Below are 21,786 nucleotides of genomic sequence, written 5' to 3'. Positions count from 1 at the left end.
GCTGTAAACCGTTATTTTACTTTTGGTCTTTACTTTTCTGCGCGGTAGTCCTGAATTAGCGCGTGGAACGTCAACAAGTAGCGACGGCAATCCCGTACAAGTACCGTACCGGGCGGGAAAAGCAAATATTCTAACTTAAAATATTAATTTAACTATGAAATCTTAATCAATTTTCTTTTTTTTTAATAACATCAATTCTAATAGACGGTTAACATTGGTAAAAAAATTACTGGAATTCCTTGTTGAAGAATTAAAATTTTTTCCATACAAAATGCTTGAGCGTCGTGGTTTTCACAGTTCTAATGACGTCACACCACACCCCGCCTCTTACCGCTCGGATTCCGCTCGTTTTGGCGGGCTTAATAAAATTTAAACTTTGAGAATTAATTTAATTATGAAAACAAACTTTAAAAAAAAAAAAAAAAATACCAGTATTTAAGTTTGAATGCGAACATTGATAAAAAAAAATAAAAAAAATGGACTCAACTTCCTTATTATGAAGTGGCAAATGGGACTAATAATTTTAGAGCTTCTCTTGCCAGCTCTGGATACTCTTCTTTTGTTTTCATCCAAAACACGTCAACACTTTGGGGCGTCCAAGTCAAAGTCGCACAAAGCCTTACCATCTTACCTCGTACTTAATTTCAAAGCTCTCTCGGCTTGCTTGCGGAGTGTAGGCCGTAATAATGAATATAGGTACCAAAATAGAGAAAATAATTAACGTATTTAAATTACTAACATTTTGTTTGTATATATGGCCAAATGGGGTCGCCAGAATTTGCCAACCTGTAAAGGGGTCGCGTATTCAAAGAGATTGAAAAACACTCATTTAGAGAATTTCTTCTGGAAGGTTTATATACATAATACATGCATATTGTATTTAAGGAAAGTAGAGAAAAGTAGAGCAACACCGGGTACACGTCATCTAGTTGTTAAATAAATAAAGCAAAAGTAGTATTTTTGATTACCTTTATTGTGGTAATATTATCGCCATCACATTGAATAATTTATGTTACATAACATTTTACAAGTATTTATTTTACACCTTACATAATTATACAGCCTATAACAGTTAGAACTTCAAAAATATATTCAATATGTACAAAAGAAACTATATAATTGTGTCCCAGTGACATTCCTCAATCAATCTTTACAGCAATATTATAATATAGTTATTTAAGCCAGTACGCGAAATTTACAATGAGACAAAAGAGATCATTTATTTAAATAATGAATCTGTTAAATTTAAGGTCACTCCTATTTGGAAATATATTAAATCTATTACACCGAGAATTTTCAAAAATTGAGTTGGGATTCAAATAACATTTCCTCCTCGAAAATAGTGACACGAGCAAACTACGAATGAAGGAACAAATTTCACTTGTTCGGCGCTTGTTAGCAGGGTTAAGTGCTTATTTCTAAAGAAAATTGAAAGCATCCTACGTAGATTAGTTTATTTGCAAATCTGTTAATTTACGACGGCTGACTTTGAAGTATTTTTCATTTCATATTTTCATTGTAAAAAAACCAAAAACATTTAAAACAAACGTAGTATAATATTACATGTTCGTAAAAAGCAGTTTGCATTTAATAATATTACAAAAATTACTTTAAAAGTTTGCTTCTGTAAAGTAACAGATTTGCACATGAACTAAGTGCATACTGCAAAGCACGTCTATTTAGCATTGACGAATCAAAAACTATTTTGCAAAACTTTAGTCTAAAAGGTATTAGGAAATGTTACGTTGTATTACATATTACTCTATTGATTTTCATTCCGTCTAAAAATGGACGAGCCATTTAAAAATACATTTATTACGGAATTGTGTTTGGATAAATGTGATTTATGCTTCTCGGTGATGTAAAACAATAGATTTGGCATTGATTTACGATTTGTTAAAAATAATTAAAAGAATTAATCATTAGATTTAATGAGCACCATAATTCAAGCATATAATTTATCAATTATGATCTCTCAAATATCAAGCGTTGAAGGGTAATACAAATCTAAGTATTATTTAATGAAATAAAGTCACAATATGTGCAGAGTGCAGTATTTTTTTGATATGCAAATTTCAATGCACTGGTGATAAATAAATTAATTTCCAAAAAAAAAAAAAACTTATTTTATCTTTGAGACATACACCGAATGCATTCCGTCTAGTGGCCCAGCAAAGCTTCACAAATCAATGAATGCGTCCAAAACTGTCTAAAATATATTTAATACAGATACATTTTAAATCATTCACCCATTTGAAATAATAATTATGCACAGTACGTGTAACGTGCAAACATTTTTACTTTTGGACGTTTATCGTCTTTGGATGCAATGCTCTGAAAAAACTCCATTTACAAGTAAAATACTTAATAAATGTACACATCAAATAATATTAATAAATGTACAAACTTAGAAAATTTCACAAAAAATATTAAGTCAAAATACAAATGTATAAAATTATCAACAATATAAATAATACAAGCTAAAAATATGACTATGTTTTAGTAACAGATTGAGAAAGATGCTAGATTTTATAGTATATTTTATATTTAAAACATTCATATTTGTAAATGTACAAACGTTAACTTAAAAACAATGATGAGAAAAATAAGTAAGTTTGTGTATGTACAGACGCACCTATACGTACCTATAAATCTGTTAATCATTAAAAGAAGCAACAATAAAGTTTTTTTTTCATAGTTTTATGATGAATTATATCCGAAAATTAACATTTTTGACTAAAAATGATTTTATTAACTTGTGTTATATCACAATTTACTCATTTAAAATTATATATAGTACATTTGCGGCACGTTCCAGAGTGGAAGATACTCTTAGTATCGCCTTGGTGTATGATCCACATTCAGAATTGAAACGTTGTTTGGAATTGCTTTGGCTGTGTTTGGTGACCAGATCTGAACCATTACCTTCACAACATACCCCAAGTGAGGATGCCATAGTCTCACTGGCTCTAGACGGTCGGGAGCAGCTGGGACTCTTGTGCGGTTGAACAGAACCTTTAAATTTTTTTAAAATACTAGTTTTAAGTCAGTAGTTCAAGATAATTTATAACAAAACTATGAAAATGATACTTTTAAGTGTTTAATGTAATTTAAAGCCACATACAAATATTCGCAACACAACAAATTATCAAAATGTGTACATCGCTGTGCGCACAAACTGCGCACCGAACGGACATAACACTGAGTAAATTCGTTACAACCTTCGTTGCATTGCATGTTGTATTGCGAAGATCTGTAAGCGGCATAACAAATTAGCAGATATATGTATAGAGCACACACACGGGGCATGCCGATATGACACGGTTAGCAGTGAAAGAGTTAAATGTTCTAAATACATACTTTTTATTAAACATTAAATAAGTTCAAATAAAGAACATTCCGTAAAGATGCTTAAATAATATTCTGTATCTTTCATAATGAAAAAAGTCAACGAATTAACACGATGATGAAGATGCTAAAGAGACAACAGTGTCCAGTCAAATAAATCTGTGATAAAATATTATATACAGTTTCTACATTAAAAGCTATCTTTCTTACTGTTGAACACATTAGGAATTGAATACACATTATGAATTGCCATGGATCAACGTAAAATCTCTATTGCTCGAGTCAAATACTAAAATACAACCACCATAGAAAGATTGAAGAACGATGAAAAGATTGATGAAATTAGGTAGACTTACAGAAGAAGTACTGAGTTTTGAGGAGAAAGCAATGCCAATTGGAAACATGCTTTCAACGCACAAATACAAATTAGTAATTGTGTGTCTTTGTAGTTGTGTAGTTAATATCTGTTGTTATGCTTTATCAATTGTTCAGTTCAACTTTAACATAAAGGTGCTGATAAACAAGCAAGATAAATTGCCTATTGTCGAAGAATTATCTTGGCAAGCGAGGTGTTGGCCGTCAATATTGCCGTGTCCCGTCAAGATTGCCGTAATGCATAAGACAAAAAATCATCTCCAACAAAAACTTCACCAAACTTTTATAAATTTGGAAGCAAAATCGCGAAATTATTTATAATATTAATCGCATTTGAAATTGACAGTTTTGGAAACGGATAGGTGGCAAATAGAGAAGCATATTACCTGGCAGAGCGAGAAGGAAATAGATTTTGCCCGGCAATATTATCGTAATGTCTGTAGCCGATCGAACTCACAGACAAAAGAGGGCAATACGTCAATAAGAATAGGCAATACACAACAATCTTACCTTAATATATGGAAATTTTAACGGCAACACCTCGCCATAAAAACTCCTTCGTTTACCAAAGCTTTAAGTTACTTATTCATTCATTCACAACAAGATGAATAAGTCTTTATATTTTTTTGATCAGAATTATTGATGCTTCTATCACGTTGCATAAACGAAAGAATGATAGAGCCATTTTATTAACAGATATTAACGACACAATTAAATTCGTAGTTTTATTATAACTCTCTGTTTCGGATACATTGAAGCTAGCCAAAGGAGTTTGGTTGAGAGTAATGGAGGCATATTGATTTGAATAGATATAAAATTTGTGCACGCACTTTTATTGCACATAAAATTTTAGGTTGGAATCGCACGCTAGAAGCAGTCGAGTCTTTGAAGTCAAGCCTTTTACTTTATACAAATATACACATTGACATTGGATAAAACTTTGTAAATATAATATTTCCTATGGACATTTGAAGATAAAATTTCTATGAATAAATGCACACGATTATGTCGTTCCGACCGTCCTCCGATACACATTGAAAATAATTAATTTACAGATTTGTACTCAACAATTCACTAATGCGTGTATGGAAACGGAGCGAGAACGGAGAATATATTCAGATAGTTGAAGGCCTCAGATTGGATGCAAAAGGCTAGAAGTTATCTATCACAATTAAATCTACACACACATCCATTTAAAGGTATTAAGGTACAAAAATTTGCCATTTTATATAAATATGTACATATACATTTATGTCACTACAAGAGCATAAAATAGATATTTTTTATTTAAACTTTCAAAATACAATAATTTATATTCACTTGATTCAAATAGGTTTTCTCTCAATTTACAATTTAATGTACTGTAATAACAAACGTCGTTGAACAGTGCATTCAGATAACAAAAAAAAAATAACAAGGATTGCAAAAATATGAATTCATGATTTAACCTTTTCAATCTATGTTTTTTAAGCCTGTGACAGACCGCACTATATTTTCTTGGCTTTGCCTATTTCAGCATATCGCTCACCATACATTCCCATAGTAGTGGTAGTGTTTGGCAGGCGATGGTTTCATGATAACTCCTCAAAATGACAATTCAACACACCTTTAAAAGGTGATATGAAGTCATTAAAAGTGATGAAGCATGTAGAATGTAACCTAGGTTTTGTTTCATCACTTTTCATAAATTTATAACACTTTTTATGGGTGTGTTGAATTGTTATTTTGACGAGTTGTCCGGTCACCGGCACGCGATATGCTGAAATAGACCAAGCGATGGTGCGTATAGCATGATGTGTCTCCTACCTTAATGAAACTTCACGGATATATATACGGGGATGGCCACCAACAGATCACATAGGTGACATGTATACGTATGTATATCAGATTAGGATTAACAAGGAAAACTGAAGAAACAAAAATACATATACCTACAAGTGTCCAGAGAGAGAAAAAAAAATTACTTTGAAGAGCAAATTCATCATGATACTAAAAAAAAAAAAAAGTTTTTTTAAATTTTGATGTTTTCATGTATCTATCAGAGATAATGCATTTCACCTTAGATAGCTTTGTTTATACATTTAAAAAGGAGTTGATAAAAATAACAATAATTCTGACTTTTCTTTCTACAATTTCTCCATTCTCTCACAGTTACAAAACTTTTGATAGTATCACAAACGCAACATTGCAATCATACGTAGTTGTTAATACAAGCATCTTTTCACAACCTGTGTTAGTTAGTTTACGATGTAAGGAGATGTCAACTTAAATAATGCAATAGAAAGGCAGGATTCTTTTCATCGATTTAAAACTATGTCTCAATGTGGATTACAATTTAAAATTAAATAATTACAATTCATATTCATTGTTTATACTGGGTAATTTAGTACGTAAACATAATAATGATGAAGTAAAGATTAAATAAAATTTGTAAAAAAAAAAAAAAGAAAACAAAATATAATTCAGACAGATTAAAGAAACAATGATAATAATAATAATATCTGCATGTAAAATAAAACATTAATAATAATAATGGTGAATGAATGAACTTAACAATTAAAATGTACAAAATTATTGAAATAATACAAGCTAAAGTTTATCTTATGGTATGAAAGCGTCCGTTTTGGATGCGTTTCATAATTTATAATGGAAATGTTATCGAACGTAACTTAAGTTTATAAGAATAACGCAAAGTGGTTAAAAGGGATTAAGCCACGGTTCTCTTTAAACACAGACCAGCTGATTTACATAAATTAAAGCATTTTTAAACAAAATAATACTAATATAAATTTAATCAGATTTCTTTTGCCGCTGGTACTCCAAACAGTGGCCGTGTATTCATTCCTATATCTTATGTTGGAAATATATTGCTAGCGATGCAAGCACAGTGTAGATTAACGTAATAATTGTGAATATATTATGTTAATATTATGAAACTCGCTGATAATCAATAAAAAATAATAAGGTGTGAAGAAAAAAATTATGTTTCAATGGATGTTGGGATGGAAAAGGATACATCAGTGGCGTGGCAACTAATTTCCGGGCTCCCGGGCAAGACTGTTAACTGACCCCGCTCCTTCAATTATTTATATTTCCCAGCTGGATTGTCGCTAAGCCACCGGAGTACACGTTAACCAAAGATTATATAAAAAAATTTCATCATAATAAGCATGTTTAAAAAATAAAAATTTATACACAAATTTTATAAGTCAATTATTAAAATTAGTGGTGCAACGGAGAATTTTTACTATTTTCAAGCGTACAATAAAAAAAAGATCAATAATTTGAATGGTAAAAATATAAAATACCGTGTTCTTTTTTTTGCATTATTACCATTGTTGATAAAATGCTTTTAAACATTATTTGTCAGGTTTCATTATTGGTTGGTTAACGAAGTTTTAAATAAACTTGAAACAAATCAATTTTGTTGTAACAATAAAAAAAAGAGTTAATTATTAGTTTAGATAATTTTTGTTAAATTTTCATTGCTTTAGCGTTGTTACACCACTAATAAATATGGCTGAAAAACCTGAGAGATAAGCGTAAGATTTTGGATTTGCCGTCTCAAATTAGAATAAAATAATCAACATATATCCGTCGAGCGGTCCTGCAAACAAGTCCTTTTAATAATCAATAGAACGCCCGGCAAATAACAATCAGTCGTGTAAAACAAAAATTTGTTAAGATGATTGTCAGACATGAATGATAATGTCATTGTCAAAAATTTAATAAATAAATATTTCAAAAGAATAACTTGTAATAATTTTTTCCATATACCAACTGCCAGATATCAGTTGTTTAATTTAACGACAGTCGATATAAGAGAATTGAAGACGTTGCATAAATAACAATGAATTTTGGATAGAAAATTAATATATGAATTGCAACCAACATGTTATCGTTAAACAGCATCGCTAATGATTGATTTAACTTCAATGTTGTTAGAACAACATCTTCAATTACTTCTGATTGACTAAGTCTTAAGTCCTGGTTACACATTGTGAGTCAGCGTGCGTTGCTGACACGGGCAAGTTATCCCACATTTTTAATTTCACTCGCCACTCACCTTCCCCCACCATGTCACAAGGCAGCAGCTAGCACGTCACTTGGACATCACTCACACGATTTATCGAAAGGTCTGTAACTCGTATGCTCGAGCCTGTGCGTGCATGTATTTTTTGTTTCGGCAGTAAAACTTGTAGCTATTTGCCTCTGCCGTGGCAGCTATTCTCATAGTGTGACCGTTCGAGACGGGTTGAGCTATTGACATGCGAGTATATAATGGCAGTAGCTGTCTTCTGTCAGGTCAGCAGCACACTTTGTGTAACCACCTCATTAGATTGGCTAATTAATAATAAATATATATGACAAAAGCATTAAAAAAAAATGTCAAAATGGATATTTTTCCAGATTTGATAAACGAATACTTCAAACCATCTCTGTTCTGGTACAAAACTATCAACTTTAATGAGATTGAATTTTCTGCCAAAACATGAATAAATAATTGGTAGTACAAATAAATAATTCAAAATTAGTTGCATAATCTGTGCTAAATAAAATAAACCAAACAAAATCGAAACAGTCAATTCTCTTTACGAATGTGTAAAGCTGTTTTCATGAATTGCACCAAACCTATAGCAGTCAATATTATAACATCCAGACTGGCAAAGTTCATAATGAAAAATGAAAAACAAAAACAAAAAAACTGTGTTAACACATTTTTGCGATGGCTTAAGAATTGAACACATAACCTTAGAAATCAAAGTCAAATTCGTAAACCATTGCACTGCAGCTGGCAGCTACATTGTTGAGCTATATAAACTTTTGCAAAGTAAGAATTTTACAATAAACTAGAATAATACAATGTCGATGGCATAGTCCATAAACTGTCATTACATATATGTTTGTATTAATGGGTTTGTAACACATCTAATGATTTTATCAATACATTATCGTTTCATGTTAAATTGTTACTGGATTCAACTGTGGCAGAATGAAACAAACAGAAAACATGCGACAGGTGCTAGAATACATCGAGAAATGTCCGATATATATATAAAACAATAAATTAATAATGAACCCTGGTGCCAGGTAAAATGGTCAGTGAGAGTAAGCTAAACGGCGGTATATTAACGGGGTGTATAACAGTAAGATAACCTGTTAACACAACGTGTTGGCGTACAAAGCTTGGCGCTCCAGTCTAGACATTTTTATTTTTATTTAGTACAGGATACACATTGTGAACATTTGTAAAACGTTTTGACTGTACGACTAGGAGGAATGAGGCAGACTATTGGATTTGACGTACGAATACCAGCAAATTATAGAGCTTGATTTTGAGCCTCAACTAGTAAAATTAACGGTGGATTATGGTAGTTGTCGGATAATTGAGGAAGTAAAGTATTAGCAATAACTTGTCGCATTTACACATTGCACAAAAACCGTTTATGTGCTACACCATTGACATATAAAACATAGATTCAACAATAATGAAAAAGTTAATTAATTCTCGGCAAGAAAATAATAATTTGAAGCAACGCTGATTTAGACGTGTTTGTATCCTTGGATCCGATCCGATCTGACGGCAGTGTGTACGATGATGATGAGGGTTGGTTTTCGGCAGTGGGCGGTAACTAACAGGAGGAGGAAGGAGGGGGTGGTGTGGTCAGGTGGTTGCCGCTGCTGACCACCACCACCGGCTTCACGCTGGAGGAGCCGAGGAACTGGGCGCTCACGGCCATCGGCAGCTGGTGTCCCGTCTGAATCAGGGGGCCACTGACCATCTGGAACAAATATAAACAATGTTTTTAGTTAAGGCGATCCACCTCATTTTTTATTCAGATGCCGAATTAAAAAGTAATTGTACGAAATTCCCTCGATAGAAAAAAGTAATTTTAACCCTTTGCACTCCTAATTTTTTTTTTAATTACCTACTACCAACTCCTTAATTAATTTACAAAAAAGGGATAAAAAGTGGCCTCAATAAAAAGTTAAACAAAAAATTTTAAAATATGTAATTTTTATTACTCTTTCTTTACATAGAGTACAAAAAACATAGAAATATATAAAATTAACAACTTAATATGCCCTTATTCACTTAAACTTTTTCAGTGTGTGGTATTTCTTGAAACATTCTCCTGGATGGAGGCCAGGTTTCCTATCACAAGTTTCACAATAGAACGTTGTTTCTTTTCTCCCTCCCCGAATTTTCCGATTGGAACACATCATGGAAGGAGGAACATCTCTGTCATTTTCAAGTAAACGAAGTTCACTGTCTATTTCAAGCATGTATTGGTCATCACCACTTTCATATTCATTGATCACAGATTGTTTTTTTTTTATCCGGGGCATTTTTATTTTATTCAAGGTATATAATAAAGCACGTTAAATTATTACTAACAAATCACTAATTATGAAGAAAAAGAAATGTAAAACTATATTTTCACCTAATTACTGAGTATTATATTCAAGACCGAACGACACATGTGCTTTCTCGGCCACGAAATATTTGCTACTAAAAACAGTAAAAACAAATGTAAATACACAAACAGAACAAAATATTATGTGATAACAAGTGAATAGGTATTAGAATCCTTTGTTATGTGTTGGGAGAAATCCCTCAGCGCTTCCTATTGTTACGCAGGTAGACAGGCAAGTACCTACCTACTTACATGCGTCGCAACCAAATAACTGCGCAGTGCATTTACAAGGTTAAAAATAATACGATTTTAAAAATTATCTAAAAGGCGAAACTTGACGAGATATATGTATTTTGCGTATTTGGAATATTCAGAATGAGATATAAAGTGTTTAAAAGAAAAAAAAATACATTTGATAATTTTAATTTTTTTTTTTTTTTTTTTTTTTTTTTTTTTTTTTTTTTTTTTTTTTTTTTTTTTTTTTTTTAAAGAAAGACAAACATTCCCGGGTTACGAATAACCCAACAATGTTTGAAAATCTCCTACTACCATCACAGAAAGCCGAAAATGTTGCTTGTGTTGTGATGGAGGACTTAGCCAGCCGAGGAATCGATATTTTTCGAAATTGCGTTACTATAATGTCGAGTATGACTCGACATAGGAGTTGGTGTAAGAAATATAATGTCGAGCCACACTCGACAAAGGAGTGGTATGAGTTAAGAAATTCCCTCGATAGAAAAAAATAATTGCACAAAATTCCCTCTATAGAAAAAATTGAAAAGAATGATCAGAAAATAAAAAAACACATCTGGTTATATTATTTAACTTTATAGGTTCTTTTTTTTTTTTTTTTTTTTTATAAGCAATAATTGTTCGCCTGAAACACTCATCCACATTGAAAAAATCTCCTGATAAAAAATACATGACGCCAACGGGACTCGAACCCGTGTCCATTCGATTTCCGGTCGAAAGCTCTGACCACTGAGCTATGGGGGCTTATTTCTTACCCGAGAAAATATTCAATATATGCTAGTGTTTCATTCAACAATTACTGCTTTTTACATTTTTTCACCTGAGAACAACCAACTTTATTTTTTTTTTTATCAGAGCTTTCGACCGGAAATCGAATGGACACGGGTTCGAGTCCCGTTGGCGTCATGTATTTTTTATCAGGAGATTTTTTCAATGTGGATGAGTGTTTCAGGCGAACAATTATTGCTTATAAAAATAATTGTTATCCTTTGTGCTATGCATAAATAAAATCTTGTCTTTAAAAAAACATTAATTTATCAAAAAAAAAAATAATTTATAGGTTCTGTTACTTCATTTAATAGGTATGAAAAAATTCAGAACGATTCTTTGAATGTCATTTTGAGAGATATTTTACTCTATTTTAAATAAGTCTTGTTTTATTAAATATTTTCACTACAGTCACAATCGCTCACACCTATTAATTATAATCGTTTTTTTAAATATTAGTGTGCTCCTTCTAACATTCGTATTTACGTAATATCTCCTTTGCAAATCATTTCCAGTAATCTTCTACTTCTCTTTAAACACCAACGACCTGTTGTGATTCGTTGACTTGGTAATACATAATGCAAAATAAAAAAAACGTTGCACAAATGTATGTTTTATATTATTTAGTGAAATTCAGGTACAAAAAAAAAATCTTAAAATATTTTCCGAACTTAATCTAAAGACTTAGAAAAATTGCAAAATTATTCTGTGGCGTTATTTATGAAAATAAAATATTTTGTGTACACCAATATTTAATCAAAAACTATACTGGTGTATACAAAGTATTTCATTTTCACATAAATAATCTAAAGAACTTAATTTTCCACATTATACAATAAAACGATTTACAAAAAAGGGTTCATAAGTAGGAGATTTTACACTTCAAAGCATTTTTTATAGGCATGACACATTATTTATCTAGGCCTATTTGCCCCTGAACATAACGAAAGTAATAAGTGTCGAGTGTGGCGAGATGGTTAGTTAATTGCTTGATTGAGTAATTAGTAATGAGTGTAATTACCTTTCCAGCGAGGTGTTGTGATGAGGTGATGATGTGCGTGCCTCCTTTTGAAACAACAAGCGGAGTCAGACCATTCATCATGATACCATTTTGATCTGGGAACAATAAAAAAAGGTTAAAAATATACTTTTAGCGTACAGCATCAAAACAAAACCAATTAATGGTTTCAGAATACTAATATTCTGCCATCATAAGCAAAAAGACAGCTAGGAATTTGCAAAGGTCTGATGTACTTTTTATTATAATAGGTGAAAGTACTCAAAATACTAATTAGGAACTATACTTATTCAATTCTATTGAAAGGGGTTAACATATACAGGGTTTTCCAATAAGAGGTGTTATTTTGAATAGCCCGCTATTTCGGTAGATGTTACTTTTGAAGCTGTCATTTTTTGACATTTGACAAGTAAAAACTACGCCATTAATAAAAATGGAACGATACACGCTTCAACAACGCATTGAAATTATTAAAATTCACTTGAGTGAATCAAATGCAAATCATCTCGAGTGATGAGGCCCATTTCCACTTCGGTGGCTTTGTCCACAAGCAAAATTGTCGCATCTGGGGCTCGGAAAACCCACGAGTTATTGTTGAAAAGCCTCTCTATCCTCAACGTGTGACTGTTTGGTGCGGTTTATGGTCCGGCGGAGTCATTGGACCTTACTTTTTCGAAAATGAGGCTGGAGCAACAGTTACGGTGAATGGATTGCGCTATCGAGAGATGATTAATGATTTTTTATGGCCGGAATTGGATGGTATTGATCTGGACAATGTTTACTTTCAACAAGACGGCGCTACGTGCCACACAAGCAATGAAACCATTGATCTTTTACTATTGAATATCAAAATAACACCTCTTATTGGAAAACCCTGTATATGCCTAACAATTATACTCGTGGGAAATCTCATGCACTTTTTCATATTCCGAAAGTGAAAACTTCTGCCTATCAGAACGCACCAATCAACTGAGCGACTCAACTGCTTAACGATTCTGTATTGACCATCGACATTTTCAACGTCACTTACAGACAGTTCGGCAACTATCTTTTGACGTATGTCACAAAATAGTAAAACTGACCCCTCATGACTTTTTACACTTACATTTACCTCAAATTTGTGATCTTCTCCCTAATATATTGGGTGCATAACCGTTTTATGGAGAACATGAATAAATCAATAAGTATATCAGAACATGACTATTGCAAATTCCTAGCTGCCATCTTTAGAGATGCTGTGTTGAGGGTCTTTTTGAGGAAATGACTAGCCTGTGTCTTGAAGAAAAGACCCAAAAGGGAGGAAACACCACGGCAGGCAAATCGTTCCACAGCCGAGCTGTTGCACTCAAGAACGAGTCGTAAAAGTGACCCATTCTCTTGTAACAAATGTTGGGCGTGTGTTTGTGTGTGATCAATGAAGCAAGTTCCATGACGCTAACTTTGATCGAGTCCCAGTAACCATGGGACTTAAAGCTTCGAGTCATGTTTGGCGAAGTCTCCTTTGTGTTGTGGTCGTCAACTTGGTGGTTACGTGGCAACAACACACTGACTATGAATGTACAGCGTGGGTAAGAACGTACTTATAGCGTGCAGCGTGGCCTTGGCACCCTCGGGCTGCGGTTTAATGGCGATGTGGTGGTGTGTGCTCTGGCCCGCCCCGTTGCTGCGTTGGGCCCCCGTGCCCGCCTCTCCCACCTTCTGCACCTCGCGCATTCGCTGGATAGGACTGTTGGCAGCTGCAACCAATAATAACGCAGTTAGTAAACGGCCCTATTGCATACTAAAAAGGCAACTTTAGAAACATGTTAAAAGAACTGTCTGGTTCATCAAACAGTGTCGTCCAATTAATGCAAAAAATCACAACTACATTCAAGATTATCGAGGTTTATAAAACATACTAATTTCATTATTTTTTTTATTTAATGATAAACTAATGTTTATAAGACAAGGTTGTATGCATAGCACAAAGGATAACAAATTATTATAAGCAACAATTAGTTGCCTGAAATATCAATACAAATCGACGCCATCTAGTGGGAAATTTAACACTAACAAAGCCAAGATTATAGATTATATTATATTCAAAATTATCGAGGTTTATAAAATATACAAATTTCATTATTTTTTTATTTAATGATAAACTAATGTTTATAAGACAAGGTTTTATGCAAAGCACAAAGGATAACAAATTATTATAAGCAATAATTAGTCGCCTGAAATATCAATACAAATCGACGCCATCTACTGGGAAATTTAGCACTAACAAAGCCTTTCCTAAAAAAATAAAGTTGGTTGTTTTAAAAAATATAATAAGCAGTAATTGTTGATTGAAGTACTAGTACATATTGAATTATTTGGCGGGTTGGAAATAAGCTGACATAGCTGAGTGGTTTCAGAGCACCTGACCGGACATCAGAAGGTGCGGGTTCAATTCCCGTCGGCGGCAATTATTTTCACTCGGGAGATATTTTCAATTTGTATTGATATGTCAGGCGACTAATTATTGCTTATAATAATATACTAATTTCAGTTTTTGGTGCATGGGTAAATAATGTGTAATCTTTAAAATTGGAATTACCTACTTATCATATCAGACAAGGGATAAAGTAGGCACAAAAATTACTTTATGAATTAATAATTCTTATTATATTCATTCAATTGTTTGACAGATGCATAGATGAATTAATAGAGTGAAGATATGTTACCGAGACAATGCACTGACCTAGCCTAGTGGGCATTCTTTAGCGGCCCGTTCACATACTTATTCTTCCCTGGCATCGAAGAAATCTTCACCACTGACAAAAATATAAATCTCAGTGGACACTAAAAAAAAAAAAACACTGAAATCGCCTGTGACAGGTAAAAACATGATTTTTTGCAAAACAGCGCCATCTGTTTGACAAATACAATACATTTTTTTTTTAAACCGCGCCATCTGCTGGACGCGCTATTGTTTCTCTGTCTGCAGAGATAGATCGAGCCACAGAAATGCGTGGCGGGGTATAGTTAGTATTATTTATAATATTTACCAGTGCTGGGAAGGTCGATGGGGGCTAGGGCGCCCCCTTGCCCCTGCAGCACCCTCAGGGTCTGTGGAGTGGTGTAGAACATCTGTATGGTGGGGCTCACTACTATGCCACTGCCGTTCATCATCTGAAAGTGCAAAAACATCTTTAGAAAACATATGAAGTTATTAATGATACTTATTTGACGTATTTACATAAGTATACAGCATAGTCTCTGTAATCCGAATCCACTATAAGGCCTACACATATATAAGTGATATTCGCTGCTGCTGTGAATACCGAGTAAGTGTGCGGTATTCGGACCGTTCAAATCCAGGCAGATTTCGCTTCTGTTACTGGTAATGAAACGTTTTCTGTCTAGTTGATGGCCTCCGCTGTCGAGGGGTAAGGCTCTCAACTAGCAATTCGAAGGTCACAGGTTTTTTGGTCACCATGCCTGTTTTATGTACTTAAATTAAAAAAATAAAATCTCGGAGTGTGAAGGTAAATTTTATTTGTTGAATTTGTGATATTTCACAATTTATTCATTTAAAATAATATATAGTTTACTTACGGCACATTCCAGAGTGGAAGATACTCTCAGTATCGCTTTGGTTTAAAACCACCATTCTACTACTAAATTTTAATCATATGTAAATGAAATCCTCAGCATGGGAGATCCCAGTGAGGATATCATTATATCCATTTGAAATGGTTTTAGCCATGTTTGGTAATCAGATTAGAACAGCCAGGATGACAAAATGAAACTGATTTTCCATCGTTTACAACGATTTGATATCCTAAAAGATTAAAGTTTATTAAATAAAATCCAAAGCACTTATTGGTACGTAAACAGAATTAAAACAAACCTGTTGTAGGGGTAAGTGAAGGTGGGCCGGATGCACAATGGTGGTCTGCCCGTTTACCGAAGTCGGCACTGTACTCAAGATCTTCCTCTCCCTCTGCGCAATGCCACTAGCGCCGTGATTGACCGCCATAACCTGGCCATGATTCACCGTTGTTACAGTCAACGTGGGCAGACTTCCGCCGTTGCTATTCAGCTGATTCGCCGGCCGGACGGCCACCTTCCCCGCCAGACTGACGGAAGCGTTGAAGGAGGAATTAAACGAAGCATTGTTGAAGGATTGGTTGGCGTTGAAGGACGCCGCCGCGCTGTTGAAGTGGCTGGGAGAGGTGTTGAACACGTGGGTGGTGTTGACGGGGTTGAAAGAGGAGGGGTTGACGGTGAGGTTCAGAGTGCCAGGAGTGGCCACGATGGAGCCGGCAAGCCCGTTGGGAAGGTGGTGCGAGAAAGGGATGAGGGTAGAAGAGGGCGGGGCCCGACTGATAATGGAGGGGGGCGGAGACTGCTCCAAGTGGGGGTATATGCCGTTGGACTGGATGTTCAGCATCTGAAAATGAAACAAGAACAAAATAAGAAGCCGAATTGGAGTTCTGTCCACACGCATGAAGAGATTTGATTGGGATGCTATGTGTAGGGTCTTTGAAGGAAATGAAGGAGAGGAGGTTTTGAGAAAGAAAGGTGAGGGGTGGGTAGGAATCTGGGGGTCAGTGTTTCCAGGAGTGAAAGACATGAATCCATCCCTCCCACTGTGGTGCAAAGCAGAGGATCGAGAGTCGTGCTAGAAGGTCTCCTTCCCAGGTCTCTCCCGCGCAGTTGGTGGGCAGACATATCCACCGCTTAGAACCGGACAAACCTCACCCCATGATCCCGTGCACCCCTGCTAAGTAACCGGCTAGAGCTTGCCACTTGGGGTGACCTATGGCAGAGGTATTGGTTATCCAATTAATGGTTCCCGGGGCAGCGGTACCTATGCCTACCTCCCAAAATAAAGAGATAAAGACCATAAGTGTGTTGCGGGCGTTCCTGTTGCCCAAATTAAGGTTAATACTTTCAATACGTCGAGACCTACAAATCAAAAGGTTTTACAAAAATTGGCGACAGGTTTCTTTAAAATCGGTACCGACCACTTTTCTAGGATCTATTTCTGACACTATAAGGAAGAAGAGAGTAAGGTATTTAACAGTAAAGCTTGAATGGTTTCAGATATCTATAAGTGGCAGGCCATTACCTGAGACTGCTGTGGGGGCAGGGTGGGCCTCAGGGTCCGCGTGCTCAGGTCCAGTGAGGAGGGCAGTGGGTGGAGGGGGGGAGACACGCGGGGGGAGGGGGACATCTGGTCCGAGTGCATCATTGAGAGCTGGAATCACAAATATTCAAATTTTGATATTTGTTCAATGTAACACATTCAATACACATTTCATGGCTACAAATAGCTTCATACATGAACGGAACGCATTAGAAAGAGATAGCCACTCAAATAATGTGTACGGGTGAAACGGCTATATTATTAAGAACGCCCCTCGTTTCTCTTGCCTCCTCGCGACAGTTGCGAGTTAAGCATTTTTGTAATGACGTCGTGCTCAGACTGCTCGCCGCGCACATGCTCGCCCGTCAGTGGGCCATTTTTACCCTTAGTCTTGATGAGCAAATGAGCGAGCAGGGTAGTAGAATATGACATACTGTCTATTCCTCATACTGGTTGTCCTTCATACCCTTACGTGTTTCTGCGTTCGCTGTCATAACTTTACTTTTTTCAAAAAGCATTGCGAATAATTATTATAATTGAAATAATAAGTGATTTTTGAGTACATGGGAAAAGAAAGAAACTCCATCAGATTTGGTTTTTGTTCGAGCATGATTTGTGGACATCTCAAAAGCACAGGAAGGTATTTTTTTTCACAAAAGTCTAGAGCGACTTGTTTGTGGCAGCCGGTGACAGCTTGTCTGACCGACGGGCTTATGTGCTATACTAAACGCAGTAAATCACCAGTTTGTCCACTGGACCCAGTTGGGTGCAACCACAAGCGTTGTCTCAGTAACCTATCTTCCCTTTTTATTCATCTACATTAGTGTAATATAACTTTTGCAAAATATATGTGTACATTGTAAAGTTACATTGTAGTTACTAAATATTATACCTTATCAGAAAAGAAGAACTCTTGTACCTGATAAGGGACATGATTCTTATTTTGGATATGAATTATAATATGTTTTGTATTAAATATAATTTTTTTAATGTAAGTAAGTTTTTTTTTAAAATTGTTTAATTTTATTTATTTGTTCTGATTTGTTGATAATATAGGCGATTCATAAGGGGAAATTATTGTAACTTTTTAGGGCTTGGTAAATATAATGGTTTTGCATTTGTGTTATTTTAAAATCGGGTGTAAAAAATTGATTTCCATTTCTGATTGTAGAAATCTTGATGGTCTTTGATATTTTTTTCTTTACACATTTTGATAATGGAAGAATGCTTAAATATTTCATTGACATTTGGTACTGGAAACAGTTTAAAAACTGATTTTGTTGAAAAGGTAGAATTTTCTTTAATATTACTTTTATGATTCCTTGCGAAACTTTTACTGACTTTAGACTGACTTTAGACTGGCTTTGTATTACAATGTGTCCTTTGTTCATCAACTCATTCCAGACTATAGCATACAACTCAACTTTGTTCGAAACCGACGAAACAAACATGAATTGATATTCAACCTCCAAAAACAAATGTGCGTTTTATGAAATTTTTTATATTTTCCATTAAATTAACATACATATTTGACTTACGTGCCAAAGTCAGCCGACCATATTAATAAAGTATTTTAGCATATATTTGGAAGAGTCACGAAGTAACTGGTTGACTCATAATATATTATCTTCAGTCAAATCAGCATTTGAACTTTCACCCCGTTTCCGATGCATAATATATAATAACGGGCACTCTCTTTAGATACAAATGCATACATTCATTTGAAGACTATGATAATGCGCGCATTATAATATTATGTGCAGAATATGTTATAAAGAAAAAGAAATACTTACAGATGAGCATGAACCAGGAGAAGCAACTCGAGATAAGGAATGCATGTTATCGTCTTCAATGATGGATTCCCGATCTGAAAAGAAATAATATTAAACACTTAAAAAAAATTAACAAAACATCTTTTGCATCCAATCTTAGGAAACGCTTCCTTGCAAATAGAGTAGTGGAAGCATGCAACAAATTTCCACAGCATTTCTTCAATTCTACTCATATAAACCTTTTAGTAGTGGAAGCATGCAACAAACTTCCACAGCATTTCATTGTTTCTACTCATATAAAACATAAGAATGTGTTCTGATAGCTAGGCAGCCCTAATGGCACTGGGAAGTAACCGATGCGCCTCTAGACTGGTGATGGAATGCAGAACTGTTAACTACCATCAATAAAATAACCCTAATCTGGGTACCAGGACATAAAGGTATTGAGGGCAACGAGCGGGCTGACGAACTAGCAAGGAAAGGGGCGAAGCACCACTTGTAGGATCCGAGCCGGCCGTAGGAGTAACAGCTTACCACACAAAATTACATATTGATAGGTGGGTCAAATCCCAGCACCGCAAAGAATGGGAGAGGGCACCTGGAATGAGACAATCCAAAGTACTCATAAAAGGACCAGACCCTAGACGAACTAAGAAACTACTCGATATGGACAGAAACTCGCTGAGGGAACTGGTAGGACTACTAACGGGACACTGCCATCTCAGGAGACACATGCAGATATTGGGAGTGGAAAACACCAATAGATGCAGGAAATGTGAAGAGGATGAAGAGACTCCAATTAGTGTCCTGCCCTGGTGGAAACTAGGACTGGGTTGTTGTTAAAGGATTGAGGTAAAATGGGAGAAAGCACAATGGGCCTATGGCCTAAATGCTCACGGGAACTACGTGTAAACCGCTCCGCTTTGAAAAAAAAAAAAAAAAATCATATAAATATATTAGTAGTGGAAGCATGCAACAAACTTCCACAGCATTTCATCGATTCTGCTAATATAAACCCATTTAAAGCTTCATCGGATTCTTATTTGGAGAGACGAAAGGATTAACTTATTTTATATTTAAAACAACTCCATTACTGTTAAACTTATTGCGAAATCAGATATGGGCGCATCAGCAGAGAATGCTGCCTGCTATTTAAATAATAATAAAACATAAATATAATTATTTCATCTACGTAAAACGGTAAAATGCATGTTTCCCACGCAAACTCCTTCTCTCCCCATTCTATCTCCTGGCATTATTTGATACTTCCAACATATAATGACACTATCTTTTTAAACTTCTTTCCGTATATGCTATTATTAGTTAAACTTTTACCTTGATGAAGGGGACTAATTTAAAAAAAACCAGTGTGAAATAATATAACTAGCAGATATAAATACATACGCGTGTAATTTAAAACGCTAATTAATGCGTACAAAGTTTATTTATTATGCTCTAATCCTACCTCAACAATAATTTAAAATATATAATGGTTTAAAAATCTTAAAGTCGAGGTCTACAAAATTATCATAACAAGTTACCCGATGAAATGTTGAAAAATGCACCTTCGTTCCACAATAATAAAGCAGTTAATTTACATAATGCCGTCTTTTATAAAAAAACGTAGACATTTTTTTTATTCGAATCTATATTAAGGATAGTTGTTATTTAAATATTAACATACTTTAAGCCTACGCGATGAATTCACGGCATAGCAACACAGAATAACTGCTTTAGACTTTTGGTCATTTAAATATAATATAATTATTCAATATTTTGAGGGCAAATACATTATTATCAACAATGTAATTATTATGAAAACACCATCATTATTATAATACTAACGCAGACCTGTAAAAAATCACGGATAGTCATAATTTTTAAAATGGTATTCAAAATGATTTTCTTTTTAAAAAATTATATTATTATGAAGATACGTATGTATATGTTTTGCTCGTCTTGAATTCTCCAAACAAACACTTCAATTTTGAAAATGATGAATGATGACACTTAAATTCAAAGCAAACCCGAGTTTAAGAGTTAATTCTTTTTTACATTAGCTCTACTCATAAATAATTTCCCTTTAACCAATAAATGGTTCCCGGGGCAGCAGTACCAATACCCGCATCCCAAATTGAACCTGAGTAACCTATAGACAGAAGGAGTGACAACCGAAATTAGTATGTTTTATAATGTCAAAAAATGACTGTACCAACATATTTTAGAAAAAAAATGATGTTATAATCATTAATCTTTACCATATTGGCTGTTTGAGTAGCTGTAGGAATATTTTAAGTTATTTAAAAAATGGAGTCCTCCATCATTGCATAAGCAACATTTTCCCACCACAATGATGTAATAGGAGGAAATGAAATAATGTCAGGTTATTCGCAACCCGGGAATTAATGTCTGACAAAATAAAATGCATATTCCATGGGCTAACTTTGCAAATAAAGTTATTATTTAGCAATGGGTAAGACTCACCGTGGTTGGAAGGGTGGTGTAATCTGGGTGCCACGGGAGATCCCCTCCGCAGGGCCGCTAGCCTCTGCTGCGAGGAGATCTTCTCCCGCGCAAGCCTCTCCATCTCGTGCTCGCATTCCCTCTCGCGTCTCTTCAACACCTGCATCCACAAAACACACGAAAATTAAACATATTTTAAAAGTTATTAAAGTAGGACCTAATTCAGATCCTTGGGGAAATCCAGTTTTTTGATAA

At 34.6% G+C, this 21,786-nt stretch overlaps 1 protein-coding gene across 3 annotated transcripts in view; it reads right to left on the bottom strand.

The window, feature by feature from the left end:
- Positions 1 to 994: 994 nt before the first annotated feature.
- The window catches only part of LOC149412735 (uncharacterized), a 207,580-nt gene continuing 186,788 nt past the window's right edge, over positions 995 to 21,786 (bottom strand). For all 3 annotated transcript variants that reach the window (XM_089645645.1, XM_089645644.1, XM_089645643.1), the window contains 8 exons: positions 21,553 to 21,691; positions 19,090 to 19,163; positions 17,279 to 17,407; positions 16,055 to 16,597; positions 15,210 to 15,333; positions 13,761 to 13,916; positions 12,184 to 12,278; positions 995 to 9,506 (listed from right to left, as the gene is read on the bottom strand). In XM_089645645.1, the coding sequence (XP_089501771.1) occupies positions 9,357 to 9,506; positions 12,184 to 12,278; positions 13,761 to 13,916; positions 15,210 to 15,333; positions 16,055 to 16,597; positions 17,279 to 17,407; positions 19,090 to 19,163; positions 21,553 to 21,691 (1,410 nt within the window). In that variant the 3' untranslated portion in view covers positions 995 to 9,356. The remainder of the gene's footprint in view (positions 9,507 to 12,183; positions 12,279 to 13,760; positions 13,917 to 15,209; positions 15,334 to 16,054; positions 16,598 to 17,278; positions 17,408 to 19,089; positions 19,164 to 21,552; positions 21,692 to 21,786) is intronic.

This window comes from Hesperophylax consimilis, chromosome 22 (genome assembly GCF_061612785.1).
Source record: "Hesperophylax consimilis isolate HC1 chromosome 22, BYU_Hcon_1.0, whole genome shotgun sequence".
NCBI lineage: Eukaryota > Metazoa > Arthropoda > Insecta > Trichoptera > Limnephilidae > Hesperophylax > Hesperophylax consimilis.
The sequence above is the reverse complement of the archived record's forward strand: the minus strand, read 5'-3'. Positions and strand labels throughout refer to the sequence as shown.